Source organism: Labrus mixtus, chromosome 20 (genome assembly GCF_963584025.1).
Source record: "Labrus mixtus chromosome 20, fLabMix1.1, whole genome shotgun sequence".
Taxonomy (NCBI): Eukaryota; Metazoa; Chordata; class Actinopteri; order Labriformes; family Labridae; genus Labrus; species Labrus mixtus.
Window position 1 is genome coordinate 4111506 of NC_083631.1, and position 27815 is coordinate 4139320.

Here is a 27815-nt window from a genome sequence, read left to right on the forward strand (position 1 = left end):
AGACTGAAAGATGTTGCTAACATGTTAACGTTTGTGCACTGAGTGTAAAGGATGCTACATTAGATTTGATCACAAGGGCCACTTGCAATATATTTTGTATTTCTTTGGTATGCGTGTGTTTGTGCGTGTGTGTGTTTTTTGTACGTTTGAGGTTCCTCTGCTGCTACACCAGTCGTTAATGCTCGTCGTTTTTTGCTGTAGCATCATCCACAGCGTTTGTGTTCTCATCATGTGTCAAGTGTGTTGTTTGAAAATTGATCTTTACACTGTAATTTGTTCTGCAGATTTACTTTTTAATTAGTTGTCTTTTTTTTATATATTTTTTATTTTTCTCGTCTGCTTTGTTTTCAAAAGCATTGCGTAAGAGAGGATAATGTAACAGCACTTGTGTGAATTTCTTAGCTCTCGAGACATTGGCTTTTTTCCATGAGAGTATGCTTTGTAAACAGTCGACTGTGCAGGTTTTTTCCCTCTTTACTTCATGGAGTGGGTCTGTGTTTAAAAAGGTATCAAATCTAAAGCAAGTAATACAAAGTTAATAATCTGTTTTGTTATTTTTCTGTATGGGTTGTTATAAAAATATTGCAGTACTTTGTATGAAAACAGACAATAGTTAATTGTAACTATTTATAAATTAAATTATTGTACTTTTTGCAATCTGTAGATAAGTACTATGTATTCATATATACAGTAACAACTGTGGATTTAAACGTGATTCTCTGAGGTGTCTAAGTTATTGATGTATATATTGTATGTTTGTTGATACAGCTTACTTTATTTTCTATAAGACCAATAAAAATGTTTTGAAAAAGCATTTTAATCACTGCCGCTGTGTCTTTGGAGGCGTTAAAAAAACCCTCTTTAAATTGGGTTTTTTGTCGTATTCTGTGGCGTCATTGACCCACTTTGATACTTGTAAAAATAAACTGGCGGGGAAGGCTTTTTTGCCGTCCAGGGTGGGTTTGAGAAGACAGCGATCATTTAGATGGCACGATTTCTTTTTCTATGATCCAAAAAAAGCCATTGGGCGACCCACTTTGGCTAACCTCGGTGGACATATTTTTGGCCCGACACGAGTAAAACATTAGAGTCATGAAGGATGTCTAGGTGTGCTTGTCCTAGATTAGGAGGAGTAGTGAGTTAGTCATCTGCGCTCCCTGTGGGCCTCCTAAACCCCCTCTGTCTCGGCGCACCTCATCAAACATCACCCTCCTCAGCAGCGTTTCAACCCCAGCACATTCAAAACACATCTCCTGAGAGCACATGCAGAGACACAGAGACAGATGGCTGAAGACAAGCTGTGTCTTACCACTCCATCCTGCAGGGCAAGTCCAACCCCCAGTGCTTCTGCACCAACGCAGCAGCCTAGTATTGTTCTCATAAATGAAGGCGGCTCCTACAGGTCTAAGTGACCTGTGCCTTAAAAACAGGCTCCTCTCTCCCTCCTTGGATGCCTGCCCCAGACAGCCCGATGGCCTCTGAAGGGTTGATTAATTTGGCAGGTTGGGTTAAGGTGAGCTGGTGGCCGATATGTAGGACAGCATTCTTCATCTTCACCCACTTCTGCAGCAGGTGCCTGCCCCAGTTCTCCCAGCTCAGCCCCGCTGCACAATTAATGTTGCCATTTCCATCAGTGAGGCAGTTCATTTTCCACGTCTGTGCTGCCAAATCATGGTACGGGGGCTCCTCTGGGCAAATGTCCCGATGGTAGAGGACATTCTGGGAGACAGGGGAAGCTGTTTATTCCTGTTCAAATCAGAAATTAAACAAATCCTCTGCAATGATGAAGCACAGGAGGATACAACGTACAATCTTATTTTTCATATGAAGCACAACACGCCTGTGTGCAGTCCTGCCTGATAAAGACTCAATACAAGTGTAGAGACAGGACTAGATAAATACTGTATGACTGCCTTTGTGAAGGAGTTAACCTTGCCCTGGCTCTGCAATATGTGGGTTTGGGTTTCCCTCTGCTGGCTCTTCGGTGTAAAGACTTTGTCTGATTTAACAGGGTTTTTCCACAAGATGACGCCACATTCTCTTCCCACAAGGATTTCCCCTCCAGTGCACTATCCGCTCTTAACAAACAGAGGACATGCTATCCTCGGCCCCCTAAATCAAACTTGAATTTCCAGTGAAACACAAAAAAATTTCCCTTTATTATTATTGTGTTGTTCTCACTTACAGATTATAATACTGATCAGCTAGTTCAAACAAATGATGGAAACTTTATGTTTTACTACTAATGCTATAGTGACACACTAAGAATAGCTTACATGTAAAGCAAGATAAAATCAGCAGTGTGACAATGTGTAAGCATGAGGGCTTTAATTGAACTCTGTTTTTCAGGGCATTGATTGTGATGATCAGACACACATTTTGTAAAGAGTAAAGCCAACACATCACACCACAAAATGATCAGCGTGGAGGGAACACAGTGAACCCTCTGGGTCATCAGACACTAAACTGTATCTTCACTTAGATAAAGATTTATTGCAGGACTGTTGATGTTAGCCCATCTGACTCATGTAGCCTGATGCTTTGTGATCATAATTGTCATAATTGGCCTTTTTTAATTCTCTAACCTTGGCTATAACTTTTTTATATTCTAGTTAATTAGGATACATTATGTCATAATTATGAACACTTTCTATTAGGCTACCATAGTGCTACTTACTTAAAAACACGTTTTTATTAATTGCTTTCATGTTTTATGTTTGATAAAGTGATACAGGATGTAGTATTATGTTGAATTTGGTTAGTTTAAAGTGATGCATGATAGTAAATGAAAGTCCAGTTAATGTACTGGCATTCCATCAAAGGCAGCCTTGGCAGATAGCCTGCTATGTCTGTGGGAATCCAGATATTTATCACATGACGGAGGAAAACGCTGCTATTATGTAACAACATGTCGGCCGCGTGCACCGGCACTTCATCGTACGATTCAACCTGCGTCAAGTCCGACAGGGTTAACACCTTTCTTCAGGTCTGAGCCTTTCAAAATAAAGGCTCTTACTACAAAGGAGAATGGCATGGGTTTTACTCAGCAATTCTCCTTCCCTCCGCGACGTGCCTGCATTCTTTCCTCGACTTGACGTAGCCGGGCGTCGTGCGTCATGCGTCGCTGCGTCGCCGGTCGAGGAGGCGTTGGCGCATCGCAGTGGTGCTGCTGCTGCTGCTGCTGCTGCTGCTGATCCTGACACAGAAACCGGCTGTCCTGTTCTGAAAGGGGATACACATCAGACACGGTGCGCTTACCATCACATTTGCAGGGACACCTTCTGTAGCTGTAGTTGCACTTTTTTATTATTTTAAAAGAATAAACCACCAGCTTAAAATAATGATCAAGAACGGGCATCACCACCACCAAGTGAACGCAGCAGCAGCAGCAACCGGGAAAGACGCAGGGACGACCCCCAGCGCTGCAGCGTGCAGTCCCGAGAAGAGGAGGCGAAGGATACGGGTGTGGTGCGACGGCTGGTGAGTTTTCCTTCTGACCGGATGTTTGAAGGTGTTAAAGAGATGTCACAGTCTTATTTCTTATCGTTTGCATTTTCGAGCACGTTTGAAAGAACGTGCCAGTCTGTCATCTACCACCGGGACGGGCCTGCTGCAGAGCTCCTTCAGGACTGCTGCTTCATCCTCAAGGGATGCACACAAACTTTGAATTTAACATTCACTCATTTCATGCTCTTTAATGGTTACAATGGCCAAACATATGACCACTGGAATCCAGGACTTATTACAGTTCATTAGTTTTACTTGGCATCATTACTGGCACATGATCCTAGTGTACATTTTCCAACTCAGTGAACATACAATTACATAATAACATCAGGATAATATTACAGGCCACTGAACTTTGCAGCTTACATTAACATTATTTTAAATTGTTCGCCAACTAAATGTACTGTATCTGCAATTTATCTATAATGTAAAATTTTTACCACCTTAATTCACTCAACACCTGTGCAAATTAAAACATCAAGCAGGGCCAATGTAAGGCTCAAGTGGTCACTAAATGTTGTTTTGAATCTCTAAATGTGTCATTATCTAATTAAATGAGATAATATGAAAACTAGTATACATAATTTAATATAAATAGTATAATAAAAAGTAAAAGTAAAATCCATAGCTTTAAGACACATCACACCACAGTTTTTTAAATAAGGAATACACGAGGTCTAACCTCTTACACTATCTCTGTCCCTTTTCTATTGTTACTTGTTTTAAATGTTGTTAAACAAAGAGTTCTCTGTTTTTATTTAGAATTTGTAACTTTGCTCAAATCAGCCACCATTGATATACTCAGCAGCAGTGGTGTAGTGCAGTTTATAGGAAGGTAGAGGGAGTATACCCGGTTATTTTTCAGTCTCTATCCACACTTCTAGATCCCTTCACAATATTCAGTAGAATGCTGCAATTTTTTCCCCTTGGATGGTGTAGTTGTCTCAGCCTGTAGTCTGTTTGCCTGTTAAAATGATAAAACCTGCTTTTCTTCTGTGGATTATGTTAATTTCATAACAATCCCTTCTCCCTTAAGTCAAGCAGTGGATGTTTTTTAAGTAAATTAAATATGCAAGAGTAGTCTTACATGTCACTGTTTATAACAGAGGCCGGTTATCCTCTGCTGAACCGGCCCTTTAAAAAAAAGTTTGGCGAAAAATGAAAAATCCACTTCTATTGGCACCCTTACACCACTGCTCAGCAGACGTACAACGTGATTCAGGGCCTGGGTATTGTATATGCTGCTACTGTGACTGTTATAATGCTGCACAGGGTCACTCTGATCTGCTTAGCCTCACTTTTGGGATTACTTTCATGATACCACAATAACATCTTTTACAAACAAGGTGTTCTGTTTGAGCGTCATGGAACAACTGTACTAGAGTAGAGCATCCATTCAGCAGCAACAAAATGCTCCTGATTTGTTTTAATATTGGACATAATTAAAGATAAATTGAACTGCTTGCCTCTCTTTATGCAACCGGTCAGCTGAGCACAACAAACAGGGGTCTGGACTAGCCTAACGGCTGTTATATGTTTTAGATGAATTTAAAGTATGACTGTTCTCCAGTATAGTGTCAGATATGTGTAGGCTACTCACTTTCAGTTACCACTTCAAAGATAGTCCATCATAAAGCTCTGTACGATCAGTTACCTCAGTTTTACATAGAATATGTTGATATCAAACCAAACTAGTCAAATAATGACTTTTTTTTAATTGTAGACACTATTTAAGGAATGCTATATTATTCCATTCAGACATACAGTAGGTCTCCAGTGCAGACTTTCCCTGACAACCAAAACATATATATTTCAATGATTCCCCGTCTGAAGTGCTCAAGAAGAACATCCTGCAGACTGCACAGACGTGTTGATAGTGAGGCCTTTGGTTTATCAAAGGTAAACAGGACATTCTTTGAATCCAAAAATGCTTTCCACCTCTAATGTGATGAGTCAGCAGCTGAATTCTTTGCAGGAGATGTTAGCAAACTGACAGGGGCTGCAAAGGTCTATCGATGAAATGGGTGACAGAAAATGGATGAACAACAAATGCGATCATCTTTGTATGTTTTTTATCACGCAGAAATTCTAATTTTTATTTCTCAGGCTCAGCTGCTCAAAATGGAGAAATTAAGTTTTGTTGTTTCCATAAATGATAGCAAATAGATTTTGGGCTTTTTAAAAAAAAAAAAAAAAAACGACCAGAATTTGCAGCCATCAGCCGTTTACATTTTTCGCATTTTTTTCTGACTTTTTTTTCAATCTATATAATCAAAAGTCAAAATGCTAAAAGTAGCATCCCGAGGAGGACTAACCCCTTAAAGTGTCTTGTCCAGGAAACACTGATCCTTGGTGGACAGCGTCTGGCTCTTTACTGAGTAGCGGCAAAATAAAATGTTTTGACTTTCTGTGTTTAAGGCCAGGATTACAGTGGCTTTCTCCTGTAGAATTCCTGACATTTAGGTGTGGCTTGTTGTCCGTGGTTTGGTGGAATGTTGCAGAATGTTTGGGATGCCAGAATATTAACCGGTGGGCTGAGCACGCAAAGAAGAGCCAATGTCAACAGAGCTCATGCCGTTAACCCCTCTAACCCCTCCTGCCCACACCTGCTCCGGCCACCGCTGCTCGTGCAGCCGTTCCCGTCACTGAACACATTGTTCCCCCCCTGAAGCCCCACTACACATCAGCATCATCACGCTCTCACTGACATCCAGCCCCGTCAGCAAGCATGAGAGGAAAATTCCAAGGAAAGAGTTCAGTCACGACACATGCTCTCTGCAGAAGACAATCTTTCCTCTCTTATTTGTCACTGTGCGAAGAGGTGATGAGGGGTTAAAGATCAGTTGTCAGAGGATTCATCACAAGGGGAAAGTGTAAGGTCCACTTCCATGTGTAACTGCTGAGACAGTGCATCCTTATGAGACTATAAACTCAGCTGTTTAAAGCCTCTGTGACGTAACAGAGTGTTTCCCATTCTGCTCAGGCTTATCGGAGACTATTGGGTTTCCTGGGAACTAACAAAGAAATGTTCAATACAGAAAAGAAAAGCTGAATGTCTGAAAAGCTCTATGTCTCCAGGTTTTTTTTTAGTTTTTTTTTTTTTAGAGAAATCCACTTGAACAGCATCAATTTGATTCAGTTGACACTTTAATCAAGTCAAGATTATGTTCTCTCACTTTGTCTTTTCTGCTATAGTTCCTACCCTTGTCCCTTTAAATGTGGTTTGTTTTTGCTCCTGTGAAGCTTAGGTGCTGTTAGGGTGTCCGCTAACAGGCTAAGCTAATCAATATTTCATCATCCCACACTGATACTGTCACGACCTATCCCTGCTGAAAAATACAACAGGAATAGGGTAACACACGTCGGACAAGCAGCTAGTATAACACCCCAGAAGCAGCCTCCTGCTCTTATGTAACTCGGTCTGGGTCTTGGAGTTTTTCTTCTCCATTCATTGACCTCCAAATGCCCTCCCTCCTTACTAGATTCTTCTGGCCCTGCACTATCGCCTCAGAGCCTGCACATGTGGATCTCATTGCAGCAGACGGGCAGCACGTCACACTGGAAATCTTTTGTTCGTCTGTGTGATGAGCTGGCTTGACCAAAAAAAAAAAACCTTTACATTGTTGCACATTTTGTTCCAGCAGTAGTGCAAATAACGACTCGCAGAAAAGACCTTGAGTGTAGTCACAGTTGTTTTTCTATCACAACACCCTCAGGTGCAGAGCTGCTTGTTTTGCAGGGAGACCAGGCTGCAGATGCTGCCTCTCTCTTTAGCAAAGAATGGAGCTGGAAACAACGTGAGATTATATTACTGTTGTGGCTGTGTACACACTGTAATTCTGGCGAGGATCATCCGCTTTCTTATTGATTTGTGAGGATGCTATTTATAGCCCTGTTTTACACCTGACTCCTGAGGGTGCTGACGTGTAATATAATAAACTGAAGAGGACAGAGATGCCGTTATTATCTTGTCATTATTGTGATTCTCTGAGTTACCGACTCACTCAGAACTGCTGATAGTTACTGAATAAATTCCTGATCAGATCCTTCTAAAGTATTCAGTGTTACATGTGGTCACTTCTGCGGTTTGAACGCATTCTTCTCCTTTTTTAGTGCATATGAAACATCTATATAATATTCAAAGTAGAGCAGAAGAAACATGTTGACACTGATGTCAGCTGTTGGCAGTAGTGATAGTGATAGAAGGCTAACACCCATCTGTTCACTATTACTATGCTAGATTACAACGATACAGTCTCAGTCTGCAATCTGTGCTAATCTAATTATCTCCAGATGCTATCACAGGCAGGGTGGAGTGTGAGGGAGGGAAAACACACTGTGTGCTGGACATTTTCATGTTTGAGACTCAGATCAGATATTCAGAAGATCACATGACATCGAGTGTGGATGACAGTGATACGATCAGAAACGCATATCAAAAAATATCTCTTGTATTTGATCTCATGAACAAACCATTCACATTCTACCTTCAACGCGTTGATTTTAACTTACTTTGAAGTGTTTTCATCTTTCTTTCTGGACGAAGTTGCTGCAAGTTTGTTAAAAAAACAACAGAATCAGAAATACTCTCTGAATCCCAGGCGGAAAACTTGTGCTCAAGGAAACTCATACTGTACGTCCCAGTGTCAAAAAGAGTCTGCCTGTTCAATATTAAAGAACAGTGTGAGCTTCAAAATGTATACATAAAAAAATAGAAAAGGTAGGGTGAGAAAACATATGCAGTTGTTAAGATGTATGGCTATAAATTGGAGCGAGGTATAGGGTAAAACATCATTAATATGGATGTAGTTTGTTATGTTAGAATAACGTTATAGGTTTCATTTGTAGAACTGAGTTAGCCTGTTTCTCCTCTCACTGTCCCTCTTCACCCTGCTCCCCCCTCCTCTCTCTCTGAGCAAAAGTCAAACACCCCCTGCATAACAAAATACACATGTACATGTTGACATTGTGCAGCTGGCTGTTAATAAAAGTGTCTGTGTGACATTTGGCATTCAGCCCAAGTGGATCTGACTGAGGACGGACTTTGTTTTGTTACTCTTGTTTTGTTTACAGAAGAACATATAGAGATATACAGTAAATATATGTATATTATCAAGATATGATTTTTGATCCATATTGCTCAGCCCTAAGAACAGCCATGCTTTATTCACCAGCACAGATCTTTATGTACTAACAAGGGGTTATTGACATGTTTTTTTGTTTTTTTTACCTACCCCCCTTCCAAAATTCAAGAAATGAACAAATCCACTCAATCCGTTGTCTTTGAGTTAAAAAAAAAAAAAGAAAAGAACAGCTCATACAGCCACTCTACCTCACTGTCATTATGCAACTTTGGTGATAATTCTTATTCCCTTTTCATTATCTTTTTTCCGCCCAGCTATGACATGGTCCATTATGGACACTCCAACCAGCTGCGACAGGCCAAGGCAATGGGAGATTACCTCATCGTTGGAGTGCACACAGACAGTAAGAATCACTGACTATCGTCCCTCCCACAACTAGAGTAGAGTGCATCTACTCTACCTTCAGTGTCCACTTTACACTTTGAAGGGAATGTTGTGATTGTAGTGCAACAGTCGTGACTCGCCCTCCTTTCAACACACTGTCATTTAGATAACCCAGAATGACATTAATGTCAAGGTCCAAAAATATTTGACAATAATATATGTGGCAAGCCAATGCCAAATCAGTCACTAGTGTACTTCTATTAATGTACGTTCACAGGGTGTATTCAGGCTAACAATGTGTTACGAGTGTTCTTATCTTGCTGTGTTTTCAAGGTGAGATTGCGAAGCACAAGGGTCCGCCAGTCTTCACTCAGGCAGAAAGGTACAAGATGGTGAGGGCCATAAAGTGGGTGGATGAGGTCGTGGAGGGAGCGCCTTACGTCACCACCCTAGAGACCCTCGACAAGTACAACTGTGACTTCTGTGTGCACGGAGGTACAGTAGAGCACTTCCTCATGTCCTTTGCAGAAACACCAATAGTCATTCCATGACTCAAAGCTCCTGTGAGGAGTTTTCTTGGCTGGTTATGAAACAGCCTGTAATGAGTATTGATGACTCTGTATGAACTACTAAAGCAAACAAAACCATCAGGGTGCGGACTTATTATTTTTATATTGTTTTATTTAATGCCTGACATTTCTGCCACAGGGTAGGTCTGACAAAGTGATTAACAGCACACTGCACAGACAGACTTTGTTTACATTTGCAACAGTAAAGATTCTCCATGAGTTATACATTTGACCGTTAAAAGACATCAGAAACACACTACTTTCACATGTATAGGACAAAATCATCTAAGATGAGAGGTACTGCTTTGATCGCAGGGCGTGCCAAAATCAACAGAAGCCAAAAGTTTCTCACAGGAGCTCTAAGAGGCAGCTGTGGATCAGTGGTAAAGTCGGTCGTCTCTCAACCGGATGCTTGGGGGTTCGATCCCCAGCTCCTCCAGCCACGTGTCGATGTGTCATTGAGCAAAGTGCTTTGAGTAGTCAGAAGACTATATAAGCTCCATACAAACTCAAGTCCATTAACCATTTAAGAATTCTGTGGTCTGATCCCCCCAAACACACACACACTCACACACACAGTGTTTATGCCCACTTAAACCTTTGATCATACAAGTCTGATCAACTATTTAGCTTACATTTGATATTTTCAAGCATATTTCCATGTCATGAAAAGAAAAATGTTATGTCCCAGTATGCCAACAATATTGCACAATGCAGTGCAAAAATAAATCCCTTCACATACATGTAACTATTTTGGAAACAACAAAATATGTCCAAAACAGAAAGTATTTTAGTTGAAAAGATAAAAACTTTTTTTTATATTTTGTATTTGTTTTGTAAAAGACCTCTTGCAACCACCTGCAGTACCTTTTTAGCCCACTAGGGGGCCACGACCCATCACTGCACTTAAAGATTAATAGACATTAAGATTACAGTTGCAAGAATAAAGCTTTGTTACTGAGTTTTAACACTTTGATATAAACTGGATTTCATGTTTTCTGTTGTTTCAGATGATATTACACTAACAGTGGATGGGAAAGACACATATGAAGAGGTGAAGAAGTCGGGCCGGTACAGGTGAGTTCCATTTAAAATATGTTGAAAGATACAGTCAGAATGGGGCATTGTGTGTGTGATTTATAAATATGTTACATGGTGTCTTTGCGTGTTACAGGGAGTGTAAGAGAACCCAGGGAGTTTCAACTACAGATCTGGTTGGCAGGATGCTACTGATGACCAAAGCACACCACAGCAACATTGTAAGTACAGATTTCCTGCATACAGTCTCAGTACACACAGTCCAAGTCTAAGCCACTGACCATGTAATAAAATGGACACAGTGTTTCCACCTGCCCTTGTTGACAAAAATAAGGCCAAAATATCGCTGACATGTCACGTTGGTGACATCAGTTAGAGGCAGAGTTTTCCGGGTAGAGATAATGGAGCCGTGATGTTGATGTGAACTTTGGTGTTGAAAGATGAAGCCGAAAATCCTGCAGTTCATTGAGTGTCCGCTGCAGAAGAGCCGGAAGTCACATACACACCCATTCAAAAAAGCAAGTTTAACCGCAGAAATGAACACTACAGCCTAGTTTGGATTAGGTCTGTTTAGTTTATGTCTCGATCAGCACATGCCGTATGGGAGTTGATTTTTTTGATTTTATGAACGATAAGTGTTATTTATTACAAGGCGCGTAGCTGATCTGATTGACAGGCGGGTCTGACATAAAAGTTTGTCAAGAGGCTTAAAACCCACCTCAGCTCCGGCTCTGAACCTGTCGTTAGGTTGACTGAAAATTAAGTTTAGACAGGATTTCCAGCATGACGACTGCCATCGATAGGAAAACAAATTCCCCTGAAGTAACTCAGGCTTCATCAATTAATCTTTACAATCTGTGGTCCTGCCCCTTTAGCTTCCCAAAACACACATTTAACTTACGGACAACATTGTAAAGACCCATCAGGTCAGCCTCTAGTGCTGGTAGACATAGAAGCTGACATTTAGAGTTATGAAAGCTGAATCACTGCAGTGTCAGAGCTAGTTACATCTACTCTTGTCGTGTCTCTTCTCTGCTAAACCGAAACGCTTCAGGTGCCAATTTAGACATTACACCCCCTTTTAAAAGCATTGAAAATCTTACTAAAACTTCTCCAAAAAAAGAATACTTGGATATAAATTAGCAAGATAAGGATAAACAATCGTAGAGAATATATTTTTTTTACTTGTACTTTGATTTGAAGTTTGACCCATGGCACTTCTGTTGACAAGGAGGAGGCATGCTGTGTGACCTATACTGCAGTCAGCCACTAGAGGGCGATCAAGTTGTTTTTGCTTCACTTTCGGGAAGCTGTCATCTCGCCCATCTTTTTGTACTCTCTAAATGTTACTCTTTCTAACTCAATTCTCTCTTCTCTTCAGGATAGTTCAGACTATCAGCAGCACACAGACAACTTTGGAAAGGTAGGTACCAAATATATTTATCACCTAATCAATATCAAATCCTTAGCTTTTACCAATTTCTTAACGGCACATGTTTAAAACAAAAAGTAGCTTCCCCTCTCTTAATTGTTTTGTCATTTAAGTAGTCAATGCTGCTAAGTGGACCAAATGTCAACCATTATTAAAGAAAGGCCTTTACTGTGGACCCACTTTAAAATCAAGCTGTGGACCCTGCCAGTAAACAGTGAATGCCACTTCTGTTCCCTGTTAACATGTCTGGGTTTTAAAAAGTGTGAAAGCAGCAGAGGCTCTCTGCACCATTCAAACTGTTATAACTGGAACACTGTTAATTTGGCACGTATTGAATAAATGTGCCCAGGCTTTTTGGAACAACTCTCAGTAAGCCCAAGGCGATGTAACTATGCTCACCACTAGGTGGCAGTGATGCAGCTTCTGGCCATTAACTGAAGTGTATTCTTTCTGTTTGTACATGTTGTACTCATTTTGCCTGTCTCTGGTTTACGGGGGGCACATGGGCAGAAGGGCCACAGTCCCTGGACGGGGGTGTCTCAGTTCCTGCAAACGTCACAGAAGATCATCCAGTTTGCTTCAGGGCAGGAGCCTCAACCTGGAGACACCATCATCTATGTGGCAGGAGCCTTTGACCTCTTCCGTATCCTTTGAAATGTATATTTTGCATTTGCATTCAATGTCAACTAAGACTTGTCTGTACTCCTATTCACAAAAGCAGCCGTGTAAGGATTGTGTGGGTTATTAGTAATTCAGTTGCTGAGAAGTCACTTTTTCACAAACATCCTTGACCCCTCACCTGTCAGACATCGGCCATGTTGACTTCCTCGAAGCGGTGCATAAACTCGCAGAAAAGCCATACATTATAGTGGGTTTGCACTTTGATCAGGTGAGTCTTCTTTTGCATGAGACATTTACTGCTTCATTGAATGGTGTGTTTGCATTCTACTTCAGATTTCTGCTTTTTTTTTTTAAACCTATACACACTGTTTTAATATAAACACTGTAAAACTATATACCACATGTAAATCAACCCATAGGTTACATCATTTATTATCATGTGTATTTCAGCATCCCTTGCACTCCTCACCCCAGCACTATTTTCAAATGGATTGTACGTGCACACATGCCTGAACACTACATCTGATTGTGATTCTTCTTGGTGTTCTTTCAGGAGGTGAATCGCTACAAAGGGAAAAACTACCCCATCATGAATGTCCACGAGAGAACACTCAGCGTCCTGGCTTGTCGAGTAGGTTTGTCCTCTTGCTCTTAATCTGAAGGTGATTTTGTTCAATTGATTTCTGAATTTGTTGTCTACTTTTTTCCCCCAGTATGTTTCCGAAGTGGTGATTGGTGCACCGTTTGCAGTCACTAAAGACTTGATTGACCATTTTAAGGTAACAACAGAGAAGACACTTATCCCTCATGAATATATAATACATTTATGTGTATTAGAAATCAGTAACATAGCACACATTCTCGTCCACAGGTTGATCTTGTATGTCATGGTAAAACACAAATATATCCTGACAAGGATGGATCCGACCCTCATGCGGTAAGACTCCACACTCACATAAAGCTAGCACTGTAATCTGCAGAGATGATGAATTAGACTTATTTTGCTCTATTTGCTTCTTATCCAGGAGCCAAGGAGGATAGGAATCCTGCGTACTGTTGACAGTGGGAACAGCCTTACCACAGATGCCATTGTGCAGAGGATAATTAAGAACAGGTAATAAAAAAAAAATACAAGTAGAAGAACAATACACTGTGCCATGGGTGCAGAAATAACAATTATCAGTTATCTTTAGCCCTTTTCATATTGTAAATCTGCAACAGCAGACTGTCAGGAAGCTCTGTTTTCATTATGCCATAAGACATTCATATTGGTTCTGGAACTGCTTAATATTGGGGTCCCAGTTTGTGAATTGACATAGCGTACAGCTTTGCTGAAGCGCGAGAGATAGCGGCACATCAGGAGCTCCACATACACAACCAGTCAAACATTTGCACACACACAGCAATGTTCTTTCCCGCTGGCTCCGCTGATCCCCTCATCCCCTCTCACCACTGTAAGCGTCTGTTACGACCTCAGAAGGTGTCATAGAAGGGGGATCACTTTGTCCCCTCTTTTACACCTCCGCGGCATTCAGATTGAAGACCAAACTTCATAGGAGCATAAATATCGAGCCTTGAAACGTCAGTCTCAATAGGCTCTAGAAGTTTTATTTTACTGCTGTGAAAAGTATACACATCTGTGTAAGGGCTTGTTGATAACCTCCACTTTTCCCTTGTTTGATTCAGGTTGTTATTTGAAGCAAGGAACCAGAAGAAAGAGGCCAAAGAGATCGCTGTGATTCAGGCCATGAAGCGAAAAGAGGAGGAAAAGACTAAAGAAAGACCCCAGGCTGTGCTGCAGAAAGGCCCCAAAACAAGCACCATCAACTGACATAACAGTGACACTTACTATAAACTCATGTACACTAAAAACAACTCTTTGATAACAGTGACAGTCATGGCTGATGACAACAGTACTAACAGCCGCCCATTTATAGCCAGGTCGGCATAGTCTGCTGTGAGTATCAGGTATACAGTGTGGGTGTGTGTGTGTGTGTGTGTGTGTGTGTGTGTGTGTGTGTGTGTGTGTGTGTGTGTGTGTGTGTGTGTGTGTGTGTGTGTGTGTGCGTGCGTGCGTGCGTGCGTGCGTGCGTGCGTGCGTGCGTGCGTGCGTGCGTGCGTGCGTGCGTGTGTGTGTGGATGTGTGTGAGGATCCTATGTGTGTATTCATATATCCTACATATGCAACTACATGATTATATTAGTCAGCACTCACATACTGACAGCTAACTATGGAGTTATGGACAGAATATTAGTCAAAAGTAGGAAAAAGGAAGCTATCAAATGTCTATTTTGTGTCTTAAAATACTTTTTTAATCTTTAAGTACTTTAATTTTTTGCTTTCAAACACATTTTTTATGAGTTATTTTTCGGGGGTTCGGACATGCAAATTGGAGGTGTGGGGACTTGAGATGTTGGCCATGCCTTGAACTTTAAAGGATGTGATTTGTTTTGTCATTAATGTGGGGTTGTCACTGCTTTCTGTCCAGCAATGGTTGTCGCCCCCTAGCTAAACTATCTTTGTATATACTGTACGTACTGTATGTATGTATTATAGGTTGATTACAGTCTCTCTGCAGGATGCTAAAACCAGTAGAGAGTCGGGGAAGAACAGTTCCCGTGATTCTCTACTTCTAACTTTGGTTGTCTGAGGTGTTGACACTTTGATGGACTCTCACTGGACCTCATGTACATATCAGACCTCGCTCCTCTCAGACTGCACTGACTGCTCGAAAAATCATCAGAAATTTTCTGTTAAATTGTCAGAACTGATTTTTAACTCCCAAATGCACATCGAAGAGACCTGCATGCCCGGCCTTTTTGAGCGCAAAATGCATTGTTTTAAAGCAACACACCTTAGATTGATCCTAATCTAGAGACCACTTCAGAGCATTAACAGACTCCTTTTAACATTTAGATTTTAGTTTTAATAGAGAATAATGACAGATGCTCAATGTTGTTGACTTGATCATGAAATAGACCTCTCACTCATGAAATAGACCTCTTACTGTCATTGACTCTGTACAATTAACCTCTGTCTCTATCAAATCGGATGAAATAATATATTTTTTGTAGATGTGTATTTTACTTACCTCCTCTGCATTAACTACTGTATAGATGGTTTCATATGTAAAAAGCATAATAACAATGTCTGTATGTAAAGTCGGAATGTATTCAATGTAGGCTATAATGTTTGTTAACAACAACTCCCAGTTGTAAAAAATGATTGGACTAAGGTACACTATTGCTGATAATTATAACATTTTATTTCTGAAGGCTTTTTGTATTTTTTTTCTCTCACTCAAACAGAAAACATCTGGGTGTAGGGGGATTGTAATGTGTCATGTATGTCTTCAGTAAATGAACAGGCTGTGCATGAGTCACATTATAAAAGGTTAAGGTAATTTTTTTTCCCGACACAGAAATGACCTTTGATCAGAATAAAATGATCTGATTTTTACAGCATATGTATGACTCACACAGATGGTTCGTTAAATGTCAGGTCATTAGAACACTGGTGCCCAGAGAGAGCAGGAAAGTTCACATGTAATCTGACCTATATGAGTACCAGTTTAAATCAAAGGCCTGAACTTATATGAATTTTAAAGAAATATAACCCCGAACTTAAGGCTCATGTAGGCTGTGCAAAATATCACAAGTAATTTATATACGCTCTCTCTCCCAGGTTTCTGACTCTGACTGTCCGCTGTCCTATGTCTAAAATAAAGGCATAAAAAAGCCCCAAAACAAATCTTATAAAAAAAGGTCAAATGCTTTGCTGGCGACTCATTGTATGAGCAATAGTATAGTAATAATATCTTAAAAGCAGTTTAAATATACCACATTACAAATTTGTCGCTCAATTTTGAATTTTGTTATTTATTATAAAAACATATAGTAGGAAATGGAAATAGTAAAGTCGACCTACTATCTCAAGGTTGTAATACTTGTGTCAACTCAATGCTGTAAGCAACCAGCAACCATATAAATCGTATTATTATTATCATTATTATTATTATTATTATTAGTATTATTATTAGTATTATTATTTTATCTGTCGACTTCACCACTTACAACTGTACTCTTACTTTGAAGGTTTGTCCACCTGTGGTTAACAGCTCGAGGGCAGTTGGAGAGACAGGTTTTCCACACGTGCTTCTAATTAAGCAATTAGCTACTACGTTTCTTGCGAACATTGTTTGTTAGCAGTTCAGGCTGTACATCGTACGACACCGGCGACAGAGCGAGCAGAGCGATGTTTTGCTGTCTAAATAAACTACCAACCCCACTTCAGGTATTACATATTAACGTCATTTTTTAACTCTTTAAAAAAAAAAAAAAAAATTAATTACTTTATTTTCAAAACACAACCAAAATGTTCATGACCCTCTTCGCAGTTTTCTGTCAGTTAAGTGTCGCTTTGCGGTTAATATGCACCAAAACATCATAATTTTTTGTAAATTACTTGATAGAATAAACCTTTATGATGCTAGTCAGTTATTAATTATAAAGACAAAACATTACGAACCATTTATTTAAATGGTAAAAAAAGTCTTGTTAATGTTTATCAGTCATTTCAAGAGAATAGCTTGTACAGCTAAAGTGGAAAAAAATAAAATATTAGTTCCTTATACAATTTACTCAGAGTTTCAATGTTTATTTTAATTTTCTAAATTACACTTCCGAGATTACATTCAGGCATGCATTTCTATTTAATTTTGTGTTTTAATTGTAAAATAATCTATGGGATGTTTGTATTATCCGTAAAGGTTTCACAAACAAGACATTTTGCAGTTAGTTATTGGCTTCAAACTGTTAAACTTCTTCAGATCTGCATGAGAATGTGCCTTCACCAGGACATAACAGGAGAGGATAAGAAGGCCAAACTGCAGAGCTCTAAAATAGAGCAGGATCTCTGTGAACATGCCAGAACTGAGATGAATGTGGTGAAAATCCTCCTGCTTGGTGAGTAAACTACTGAAATGTTAAACACATTTATCAGGTCTCATCACAATATTATTGACATTTTGAAGTGAAAGCACTTCTCTGGTTTGTGTCAGGAGCTGCAGAGAGCGGGAAGAGCACCCTGATCAAACAGATGCAGATAATCCACAGTCATGGCTTCACCAAACAGGAGCTCATCAGTTTCAAGCCCGCTGTCCTGGACAACCTGCTGACCTCTATGAAGGTTGTTCTGCGAGGAATGGGGATGCTGAGGATTAACCTGGCTAACAAGAAGAACAAGGTGAGGAGCAATACGATAGAACTTGATCAACTCGGAAACTGAAGTGCCAGATTGCTCCAGAATTACAGAAGAAAAAAAAAAGATTATCAAATGAAAGCATAAAATCTAAATGAATTATAGCATTTTAAGTGTATGTGTGATATGCAAAGAAACAGTTGCTAATAACACATTAAAAGTACATTTTGCAGTAGAAAAGTAGCTCTATAGAAGCTGCTTTTCTTTCCAGTACTTCTTTATTGCACTAGGTGTCAGTCTTAATCTTTAAATGGAAGAAAATCACTAGAGGGTTGTGAGCGTTTCAACTTGAGATTACTTCATATTTGCTCATTTAGGCACAATCTACAGTGTTGTGATGTTGTTTAGTGGGGAGAAAAACACATTTACTCTAATTTGATTGACAATATATGATAGGTTTCTTGTTCTGATTATATTTTTTCTTATGCCTTAGATACATGCTCGCTCTGTCCTGTCCTGCAGCCAGTGTTTGGAGGACGACCAGGAGCTGCTTCCCTTTGTGGCTCATGCTTTCTGTGCGCTTTGGTCTGACCAAGGGGTGCGAGCAGCTGCATCCAGAGGTTACGAGTTTGAGCTGAACGACTCGGCACTCTAGTAAGTAGAATGACCTCAAGTGATCTATGTTGCCCAATTATGACTAACAGTGCAAATGTCAGGGGAAATTGCCCAGTTAGAAGTTGTGTCGTCACTTCTTGTCAATGCTGAGCAACAGTAAAGCAAGTGCTGGGAATAACTGATCGGCAGGAAATGATTCCTGTGACATTTTAGAAAGGGAGCCTTAATTGGGACCAAATTAAAAAGCAGTGTTTGCAAACATCAGGAGGGTAGGAATGAGGGTGGAGCAGATGAAACGGATGATTTTAAATAGCATTTTTCTTTTTTTAAAGAGCATAAAAAGTCAAACAGCATCATCGGTGGCATTGCTTATTCTGTTTATCACTAGAAGACATCTCTCAGCATTTTTAAAAATGTAAAAATATTATAAAAGAGAAGTTACTGGTATAAGGCCAGCAAGTTATGTGTGAGACATTTTATATTTGAGTGGGCTGAACGTTTTTTTAAAAACTGCTGTCCTTCAGCAATCGTGCCCTTTAGACAGTTGAGCCAAAAAAAAGAGGCCTGTTCAGTGTCATGAAATCCTAAAACACTACTCAGCATTGATCACTGATTGAGTCTGCGTTACATCATCAGCTTGAAGTACTGATCATTAATTCAAGTGTGGGCTATGTTTTGCTAAATGGCAGTATTGTTGTGCACTCTGCTTAATGCCAATGCTGAAGTGTTATTTAATCCAAAAACAGCATTACGTTTACCCGTCAAAATGTGTCTTTGGAGTTTTTTTGTACTCCAGCATTGGGCAAACACTTACTTAAATTATCCAATAGCTAAAATGTTATAATAGAAAGGCAGGCAGAATAAAGATGGCACTGATTTCACAGTATTTTTCTATTTCATGTTTCATTATGTAAAAATAATCATTCAGAATGAGTGCAGTGACAGGTGTGTCACTATGTTTTCCCCGGATACTTGACTCAATTGGAATTTATTTTTTCTACCCGTTTGTTACACTATCAGAGGATCATTTCAGCTAATTCTGGTTGATTTGTGATTGTTTAAGTATGCATAGTATGTTTCTCCAGATTGTCACTACCCATTGTCCTGTCCTGAAATGAGTGAACATTGGTCAGTTCACCAACGGCAGAATTTATGCAGGTTTAGTGGACACATTTTCCATGAAGAAATCCTTTAGTACAGAAAAAGGGAACCAGAAATTACACCGTAACTAGAAATGTGTACAACAAGAACACATCTGGAATATTAATCACATAATACTTGGTACAGAACGGCTGAGCTACCACCCCCATTTGCACTAAATATAGAAATCTTCAGACTGGATGAGCTGATGTCATTTCTCATATTGACATTTGTATAATTTATAAAATCCTGGCACTGCTGTAGCATCACATAAAGACAAGAATTAAGTACCGTAAACATTATAGTTACTTGTATAGTCACTATAAAATTAAGTTTTTATCATCAGCTTAGCTTGAAATAAATGCACTGAGCAGATGTTCTGATTTCGTGGGTGAAAGGGGACATTGTGCACATCTGCCAAGTTAGGGGTGACATCACTTGGCCAGGCTGTGAGAGCTGGAAATGTGAAAGCTTCATTATCAGAACTCGATTGGTACTGGAGGACCATATAAAACTCAGCCATCTCTCTTATAGCCCTCTTTCTCACTCTGCTGGACCCCACATTGATTTCTGCCTCCAGAAATATTGGATCTGACTAGGTTGTGGCACATTTGAACTCCCCGAGACCTGGAGGCATTTCAATGTGTAAAATGACTTCTCAGACGATAGTTTTGGCATGAAATGAGCTCTTAATGTTGCTAAAAGTACTTTGCACTTGCAGTAAGTGAACCATAATGTAACTGGTTTGCCTTAGAAACTACTTTGATTTACTTGTTAATGCTTTCAGTGGAAATAAAGAGGTAGAGTTGCATAAACATTGCGTTGCGTTTGAACCATTCTTTGCCTCAAGATGAGTGTTAGATTATACAAAAAAAATTCCTCTAGAGCTGTTGAAAAGCTGCACATTTGTGTGCAATATTTTTTGTTCAATTCAAGTCAAAGAACTTTATTTCTCTGTTAGCAATGTATTGACATTGTCTATTTAGAGAGCAACAGAGGCAGGTCGCATCGGCTGAAGTGCAATCCTACCAACCATCTGATAACATCTGATAGTGATTTAGCTTTTCATAGCAGCAACCAATGTGGTTCAAAGATGTTGTTGTCTACATTGGTGGTTCCCAACCTTTTTTCCTAGGAGCCCCCCTACTTGTATCAGAGAAAAGCTGAGCCCACCCCAGGACCCACATGAGAAAAAGTGATGCATTACTTTAAAAAAATTTGATATTTTTTTTTCTCCCATAGGCAGCAATGGTTAAAGAAATATAAAAAAAACTGTAGTTTGATGAAATCTCTATCCATTGGGCAAATGTGGTCATTGTAGACATTGATGTGAGAGAGAAGAGCAATCTCTGCTTTAAGGAATAGTTTTGCAGCCAACCGTCTGACTTAATGCACACTGTGTTTCTCATAAGTCACATCAACATACAGAGCCAGCTCAATACATCCCAGATACCTCATCAACTGAACACCCAGTGTAGACATTGCTGCTTGTTAAATCATAAACTAAGATGTTGCTGTGATAAATTTAGTTTCTATTTTATCTATGCATCTAAAGAAGCCCAAACATTGAGTGTCTTGTTCTGATGACATCTGGAGCTGTGTCTATCAGTTCACAATTTACTTTCTTTGAAATATTAACTCTCGTCTGTCAGTGATAATGTTCTTACTGTACCCGCTCCAGTTTCTTTGAGAACATGAATCGAATCATCGCTCCCAAATACATTCCCACTGAGACAGATGTGCTGAGAGTGAGGGTGAGGACCTGTGGAATCGTTGAGATGCAGTTTCAAATGAACGAAATGATCTTTCGGTAAGAGTTATTAACTTGGCACAAATTCAGCAGTGGTTACAACTTGATATTCTATTCACAGACAATTGTATGCCAATAAGTTGTAAATTGAAATCAAAAAGGTACAAGGCTTTAATGACTTCACATTCAAAGCTCTGTGAAAAAGTCATATTATAATGTCATTGTTAGAGACACATGAAAATTCCTAAATATACATGTTCCATATTAAATGTTCCACCTTCCTTCACTTCGAATGGGACAACAAAACTATGGGCATCTTAAAAAATGATCATGAACAGTCAAACCTTTATATTAAAAAAATCAACAAAGAAATCCTGACTTTAAACAAGATATTAAACCTGGGGAACTGTTCCAGAAAGAATCTATGCATTCACACAAACACTGAAGCGTGATTTAAAATCAGCACACATGGTGTATAATAAAAATAAAGAAATGTTGATGAGTTATTAGGGAGTGTATTTTGGGGCCTTTCCCGTGGGAGTGATTGCTGGAAATGCTAGCAGAGATCGTATGGAATAGTATAACACTTGTCTGTTTCGTTCCTCCATGGCTTCCTCTCTGTTAGTCTGACACCCGTTTGTAATCCTGCAAAAGTCAAGTAAAAAAAGTACATGAATACATCAAGTGACAACAGGACACAACGTGTGTAAAACCATCATACAATCTGGGGACAGGCATTGCAAAAATGGCTAAGGCTATATATGCAGCAGTGTGTGGTTGCAAGTACTCCTCCCTACACAAATAAACATGGCATAAATAAATTGAACATAACTAGCAAATGTAACCACCAAATGTAATCCGAAGTAAAAAGGAAAATGTTTATTGTAGACATTCTGAGTACACCTGTAATCAATAGGTGGAGCAAATAAAACTGGATCTGTGGTCCCTTAAGTATTCATAACTAAATAATGAAGATTATTTTGTGATGGAGTTGTTGTATACGAACATGCTGCTTTCCTGGAGAGCGCATTGTTGAGAATCAGCATCAACACTTGAAGGGTCTCTAACCAAAGCTGAAGTCCTGTGAGCCGAGGGAGGCATCCACCAGGGCATGACTCGCACATGAAATATTGATGATTTCCCCATGACCAAGTTATTCTAGGAATAATAACATGTATGTGGAGGAAGCATAGCAATAACACAATGAAACTCAGACCTCTTTCCCCCTATTCTAAGTTTTTTTTGCAGTATGAGGAAACATTCATGAAGCTCTCTGAGGCCTCTCCATGTGCTGTGACGGCAGTCTGTGTGTCACAAGAAACGCATTTCATACACACGAGGACATTATAAATACTGCATGTGCTGTAGCTTCTTCAGTGAGAATGGCATCAACATGCGTCACTTTGTTAAATAATTAAGAATCTGACAATATTATGGCATTCTCTTAGATATTTTCCACCAGGAAGTGTTTAAGACATGGATAACTTGGTATAACTTTAAGATTCAACTATATGGAAATTGTTGATGCATGATATGTGAGTGTATAAATTGAACACTGGCTGCTTAACCGTTTCTATTTTGATACAATCATTGACTTAAAAATGACAAATTCTTAAACTGTCAGAAATAGTAAGACTGTCCTCTGTCACTGATTCCAAAAAGAAAAACTAAATTCAAGCCAACATTTCCTCAGCTCGCGGTTTATAACTCAACAGGTGTTACTCTAATTTTGAGGAAACATCAAAGTCTGCTTGCTGTCATGAGAAGTGTTTTTTTTTCTCCTGCAGAACAGGAGCTGCTACTGTCAAACGCCATGGTTAATGCTTATTGTCCCCCAGCGTGTTACACTCGCCTCCTGACCCAGGAGAGAAACGCTTCATTGCCTTTGACACGAGGACTGCAATCATGCACCTGGAGACTGTCTGGCCCACAATTGGAACTCATTACCTGTGTCAGCCAGACCCTCGGCTACACTTAGTGCCAGTTTGTGTTTTGGAAAAGATTGCCTCAATATTTGAAATGGGTTTGAGTTTTTCTGTTGTAATGCCGTTTCTTAACAAGTGTATTTTTCAGCATCGCTTACAAATAAGACAGTTTATCTGCAGGACCAATTAATTGATTTTCAGTTTAATCTGTCAAACTAGAGTAGTGATTGAGTCCATTGCAAATTAATGAAAGATTTTGCATTAGGTGTAATACAAAAAACAGACACAATCTCACATGCACAACTAGTGCTGCTTTTCCATCGAGCAGCAGTGAGAGGATGAGCAGAGTGAATGCCACAGGCTACTTCAACTCATTTGTGAAAGCAGCATTTTTCCCCCTGAATATGTTGCCAGTCTCCTTCTACTTTCATGGAGTAAACAGGATTTTTAAAACAAAAAAAAACTGATTCTGTGATAAATAAGGGACCTTCATGGCCTGGGTGAAGGAATGGAGGCCTTACAGTCCAAACATTTATAGTGCCAAAAATTAAGGCTGTCCAATAAATGATTTTTATATATATACATGAATATATATATATTACACTTAAATCTTACAGGCCTGTGCTGATCACTGTCTACTGTAGCCGATGCACTAACTATAGAGAAGTAATCACTGCAAAACCACTTTGAAAAATACAACCAATCCTTTAAATCAAAAGAGCTCAATTGGTTTGGATTATAGCAACACTTGTCAAACATAGTGTCCACATTTGAGTATTTTATTTGTGAGGGAAAATATTTGATTTACTTAGTTTATTATAAAATAATATTCCAACAACTTCTACACCTCTAAAACGTAAATGTTAATATTCTTGTCTATGGAGCGCCTCGTTAGCTTGAACTTGCGAGTGTGTAAATGACATACAAGATGTCAAAAGTTTAAACAATATAACCTGGTGATGCACAATGAATCCTAATGTTTTCCCTTTTCTATCTATTGATATGTGATCAGTAGTAAACGACATATTGGATGAACAAAGCACGAGTGTATTAAGTTTTGTTTGTTTACAGGTTGTATGATGTGGGGGGCCAGCGGAGTGAGAGGAGGAAGTGGCTCAGCTGCTTCGACTGTATTCAGGCCGTGTTGTTTGTAGTCGCCCTGAGCAGCTATGATACCACGCTGCTGGAAGACAAATCAGAAGTATGTGATGAAAGACAGATTCAATTGAGATCACATAAATCAAATGGGAGGATTTTTTTTTTTTTGTTCTTTTTGTCTCCTTTCTAAATGTTTTTCTCTCATTAGAATCGTCTGCAAGAAAGTCTTAAACTTTTTCAATCCATCTGCACCAACGCAGTCTTTACACGTGTATCACTGGTAAGTTTATGAATCATTGTTTTAGATGCTTTTAATTAAAGATGAAGATGATTTAGGTTTCACTTGAGTCTACTTTTCATGACCTTTCCCTGCACGTCTGCCATGACTGTTTTAAGGCCAATAGTTTATTTTTTACATGTAACTATCCAAAGTGATGATGATTGAAGAAACAAAGGCCACATACCAGGTTTAATTTGTAAGACTCTTGGGTGTGGATTAGTCTCATTTGAGATCTGAAGGTTATTGTGACAAACGGCCCTTTGAAAGCCATCAAGCAGAGAGTCTTTTGAACATTTTCATTGTTTACTTTTTCAGCATAATTTTTGAACCATCTCTCTCGCCACCACAGATTCTGCTAATGAACAAAACAGACCTTTTCCGTGAGAAGATCCTACACTCTGGAAGACACCTGAGATTTTACTTTTCAAGCTACAAAGGTATGTTTAAAGGGAGTCATGTTTGCTCCCTATTGAATCTGTCTGTCGATATGTTTTTTAATTAGGTTTGTTTGACTTGTGGGACACTTTCGGATTCAGTCCAACACTTCATTTATAGCTCAACGGTAGCGACATAAGAATAGTCAACAAGGAACTTTAGAATATTTTCACTTCTTTCAGTCCTCGAGGAACTGTGTGTGTGTGCTTCTATGTTTTGCTGGAGGGGTCACTGAATCCTTGCTGTCCGTTGGGTAATCAAAATTCCTTTAGTGTATGTATAAATCATGCTTTCTGGCGGGATCATGGCCACGCATCTTTGAGATCCTTCACAGAAACTGAGAAGATACTTGGTGTCATATTTTATTTGTGCACTCTGCACAGATTTCAATGTGAAGCCTGTGTCTTGTTTTATCAATAATGAATGATTAGGACCGACTCAGTGTAGTTTCCATTGTAGTTCGTTCGAATCCTCACATTACTGAACGGTGTTCCTAGAATTGAAGTTTTTCTTCCTTCCTCCCCATCCAGGAGCAGATGGAGACATAGATGCTGCAGCCCACCACATCACCGCCATGTTTTCATCAAGTCTCAGCAGCCCTGACAAACCAGTGTACCACCACTTCACCACTGCCACAGACACTGCCAACGTTCAGGTGGTCCTCCACATGGTCATGGAGCAGATCATCAAGGAGAACCTAGAAGCCATAGAGCTGCTGTAAACGTCTCCTGAACACTCTTTAGATTGATTTTAGTTATTCATGTAATCACAGTTCTGTTTGTGTTTCTCAGTTTTAATCAGTAAAAATAATTTATTATAAGCTGCACTTTATCCAATTTATCCTATTTTAAATGATTTTAATAAAATATTTATTGAGGATTTTGCCTGGTCATTTGCAATGCTGTTTATTTACAACACTAAATAATTCCAGTATGTGTCAAATCAAAACTCATGTTGAACTAGAAATGCACAAATGTATTGTTGAGATTTTAACATGAACAATAACTTGAACTTGCACCACTCGGGTGGATTTGTTTTCCAGTTTCTTACTTTTTAGACACCTTTATGCTTGTTAATAAGCCATGACAAGTTGTGTTTAAGATTGATGTTGCAGGACTTAAATTGTGTAGAGACAAATAAAATCAGTCACGCATTCAACAAAGAGCTGCGACATGATTTATTTATTGATGAAAACTCAAATATGTACATTGATATAACTTCAACAGTTTATAGTGGCAAGAGGGGTTTATCAGCCAATAAATAGGAATAAACATGTTGATTTTGAACAGAGTATTAAACTTGATTTTGAGCAAAGTTACTTAGTTAATGCACAGTTTTTAAATGGTAATGTCTCCAAGAAGCCGGATTCATCCTCTGCTGTTGTGCTCAGTTTTCTGCACAGTCTGAAGAGTCCAGAGAGAGGAAGACTTCTGCTTTGCACTTAAATGAGCCTTTGAGTTCCTGGAGGAGTTCACAGCTCTGTAGGTTTGGTTTGATGTCTTTGATACAAACAGGCTGTGGAGAGAGAAACGGACAAATTCAGTTTCATGCACCTACTGTACACTAGTTCTCAAAGACCTTTGTTTCAACGGTCTGTCTCCCATTTCAGGAGGGAAACTGTTTGTTCTTCACCACCTTTAATGATAGTTTTACTTTTCAGATGAAGATATAAAAGCATCTAAACACAAGGTAAACATGGGAAGGATAAACCACAAAAAGGTCTACATTTCTTCTCTGTGCAAATTGTAAGCCATAAAAAACTCCTGCACCTACTGCATAGAAATTGGATCTTGAAACACTTATTTTAAATGGATGCCTTTAAATTACATTTATTTTTTAGAAGCAGATATTCGAATAGCCTACTCTGATGTATTACAGAGAAAATGGGCCATTCATTTTATTGCTGTTAAATAATAGTCTTTTCTGCTAATTTCTCTACCTCTATTTTTCTTCTAACACTTTTTGGATAATAGAAGATAGAATATGCAGCATGTTGCAGTTTGAAAGCTGAGTTTTTTTTCCCTGACTGAAATTATCAATAATCCACGAGAAGACGATATCTGGTTTCTAAAGACTAAGCGTATACCTTGATTGATTTGTATGCTGTATATGTAGACAGGTGATAAGAGTGCCCCTAACTTAAGCCAAAAAAACATCCTTAATTGTCTAACTTACACCCTCAATGCCGCCCGCATGGCAAGTCGCCATGCGTAATGCGTAATGGCAAACCCATTCAACCCATAAAGCGTTGATAAAATCGATAACCACTGACCATCGTCTTCAGCAGGAAACTCTGCGGTGTTAATTCAGAAAACACGCTGTTGCTCACAGCCTCTCCGCTGTCTGACGGCTCCTCTGTCTGCTCGGCTCTCCTGACGTACGGTGACCTCCGGATACCTGACAGCAAGCCGGACGCTCTGCCCACCGAGTAGTAGGTCGGCCCGGCCACCTGCTTGTACCATGCGTCAGCAGGACTGTGAGCGAGCAGCACGGAGATGATCATGATGGGGAACACGAGTTTAGCGGGCACCTCCATGTCGAGCACAGCGGCTGGGTTCCAATTTTGCCTGACTGGTCCTCCTCACTGTCAGCGCGCGCTGCTTGGACCCTCCTTGTCAGTCTACTTATAGGGACCCCGTGATCATCCCCACGCATTTCGTCAATGTGTGTGGGTAATTCTTCATACACACGTCTCAGAGAAATACACTCCTCCAGGTGAGATTACAATCACATTTAT

At 39.5% G+C, this 27815-nt stretch overlaps 3 protein-coding genes across 4 annotated transcripts; 2 read left to right on the forward strand and 1 right to left on the reverse strand.

Moving 5' to 3' along the window:
- Positions 1-3156: 3156 nt before the first annotated feature.
- LOC132995788 (ethanolamine-phosphate cytidylyltransferase-like) lies at positions 3157-15910 on the forward strand. Of its 2 annotated transcripts, none has more exons than XM_061065985.1 (13): positions 3157-3480; positions 8906-8994; positions 9309-9470; positions 10555-10621; positions 10719-10803; positions 11964-12005; positions 12525-12657; positions 12821-12903; positions 13189-13266; positions 13349-13414; positions 13507-13572; positions 13661-13749; positions 14322-15910. In XM_061065985.1, exons 1-13 carry the CDS (start codon positions 3341-3343, stop codon positions 14464-14466), a joined length of 1245 nt encoding a protein of 414 aa, XP_060921968.1. In that variant the 5' UTR covers positions 3157-3340; the 3' UTR covers positions 14467-15910. The 2 variants fall into 2 exon arrangements, with proteins under 2 accessions (XP_060921968.1, XP_060921967.1); XM_061065984.1 differs by having other exon boundaries at positions 11964-12004; positions 12509-12657.
- An 869-nt stretch (positions 15911-16779) lies between these two features.
- LOC132954194 (guanine nucleotide-binding protein G(o) subunit alpha-like) lies at positions 16780-25957 on the forward strand. Its single transcript, XM_061026690.1, has 9 exons — positions 16780-16929; positions 17465-17600; positions 17696-17880; positions 18329-18489; positions 21272-21400; positions 24337-24466; positions 24572-24643; positions 24993-25080; positions 25609-25957. Exons 1-9 carry the CDS (start codon positions 16891-16893, stop codon positions 25797-25799), a joined length of 1131 nt encoding a protein of 376 aa, XP_060882673.1. The 5' UTR covers positions 16780-16890; the 3' UTR covers positions 25800-25957.
- Positions 25958-26244: 287 nt separating this feature from the next.
- On the reverse strand, positions 26245-27614 carry LOC132954195 (neuropeptide B-like). Its single transcript, XM_061026691.1, has 2 exons — positions 27351-27614; positions 26245-26593 (listed from the first exon to the last, which is right to left on the reverse strand). The coding sequence occupies exons 1-2, from the start codon at positions 27612-27614 to the stop codon at positions 26465-26467; spliced, it is 393 nt and encodes a 130-aa protein (XP_060882674.1). The 3' UTR covers positions 26245-26464.
- Between the last annotated feature and the right edge of the window lie 201 nt (positions 27615-27815).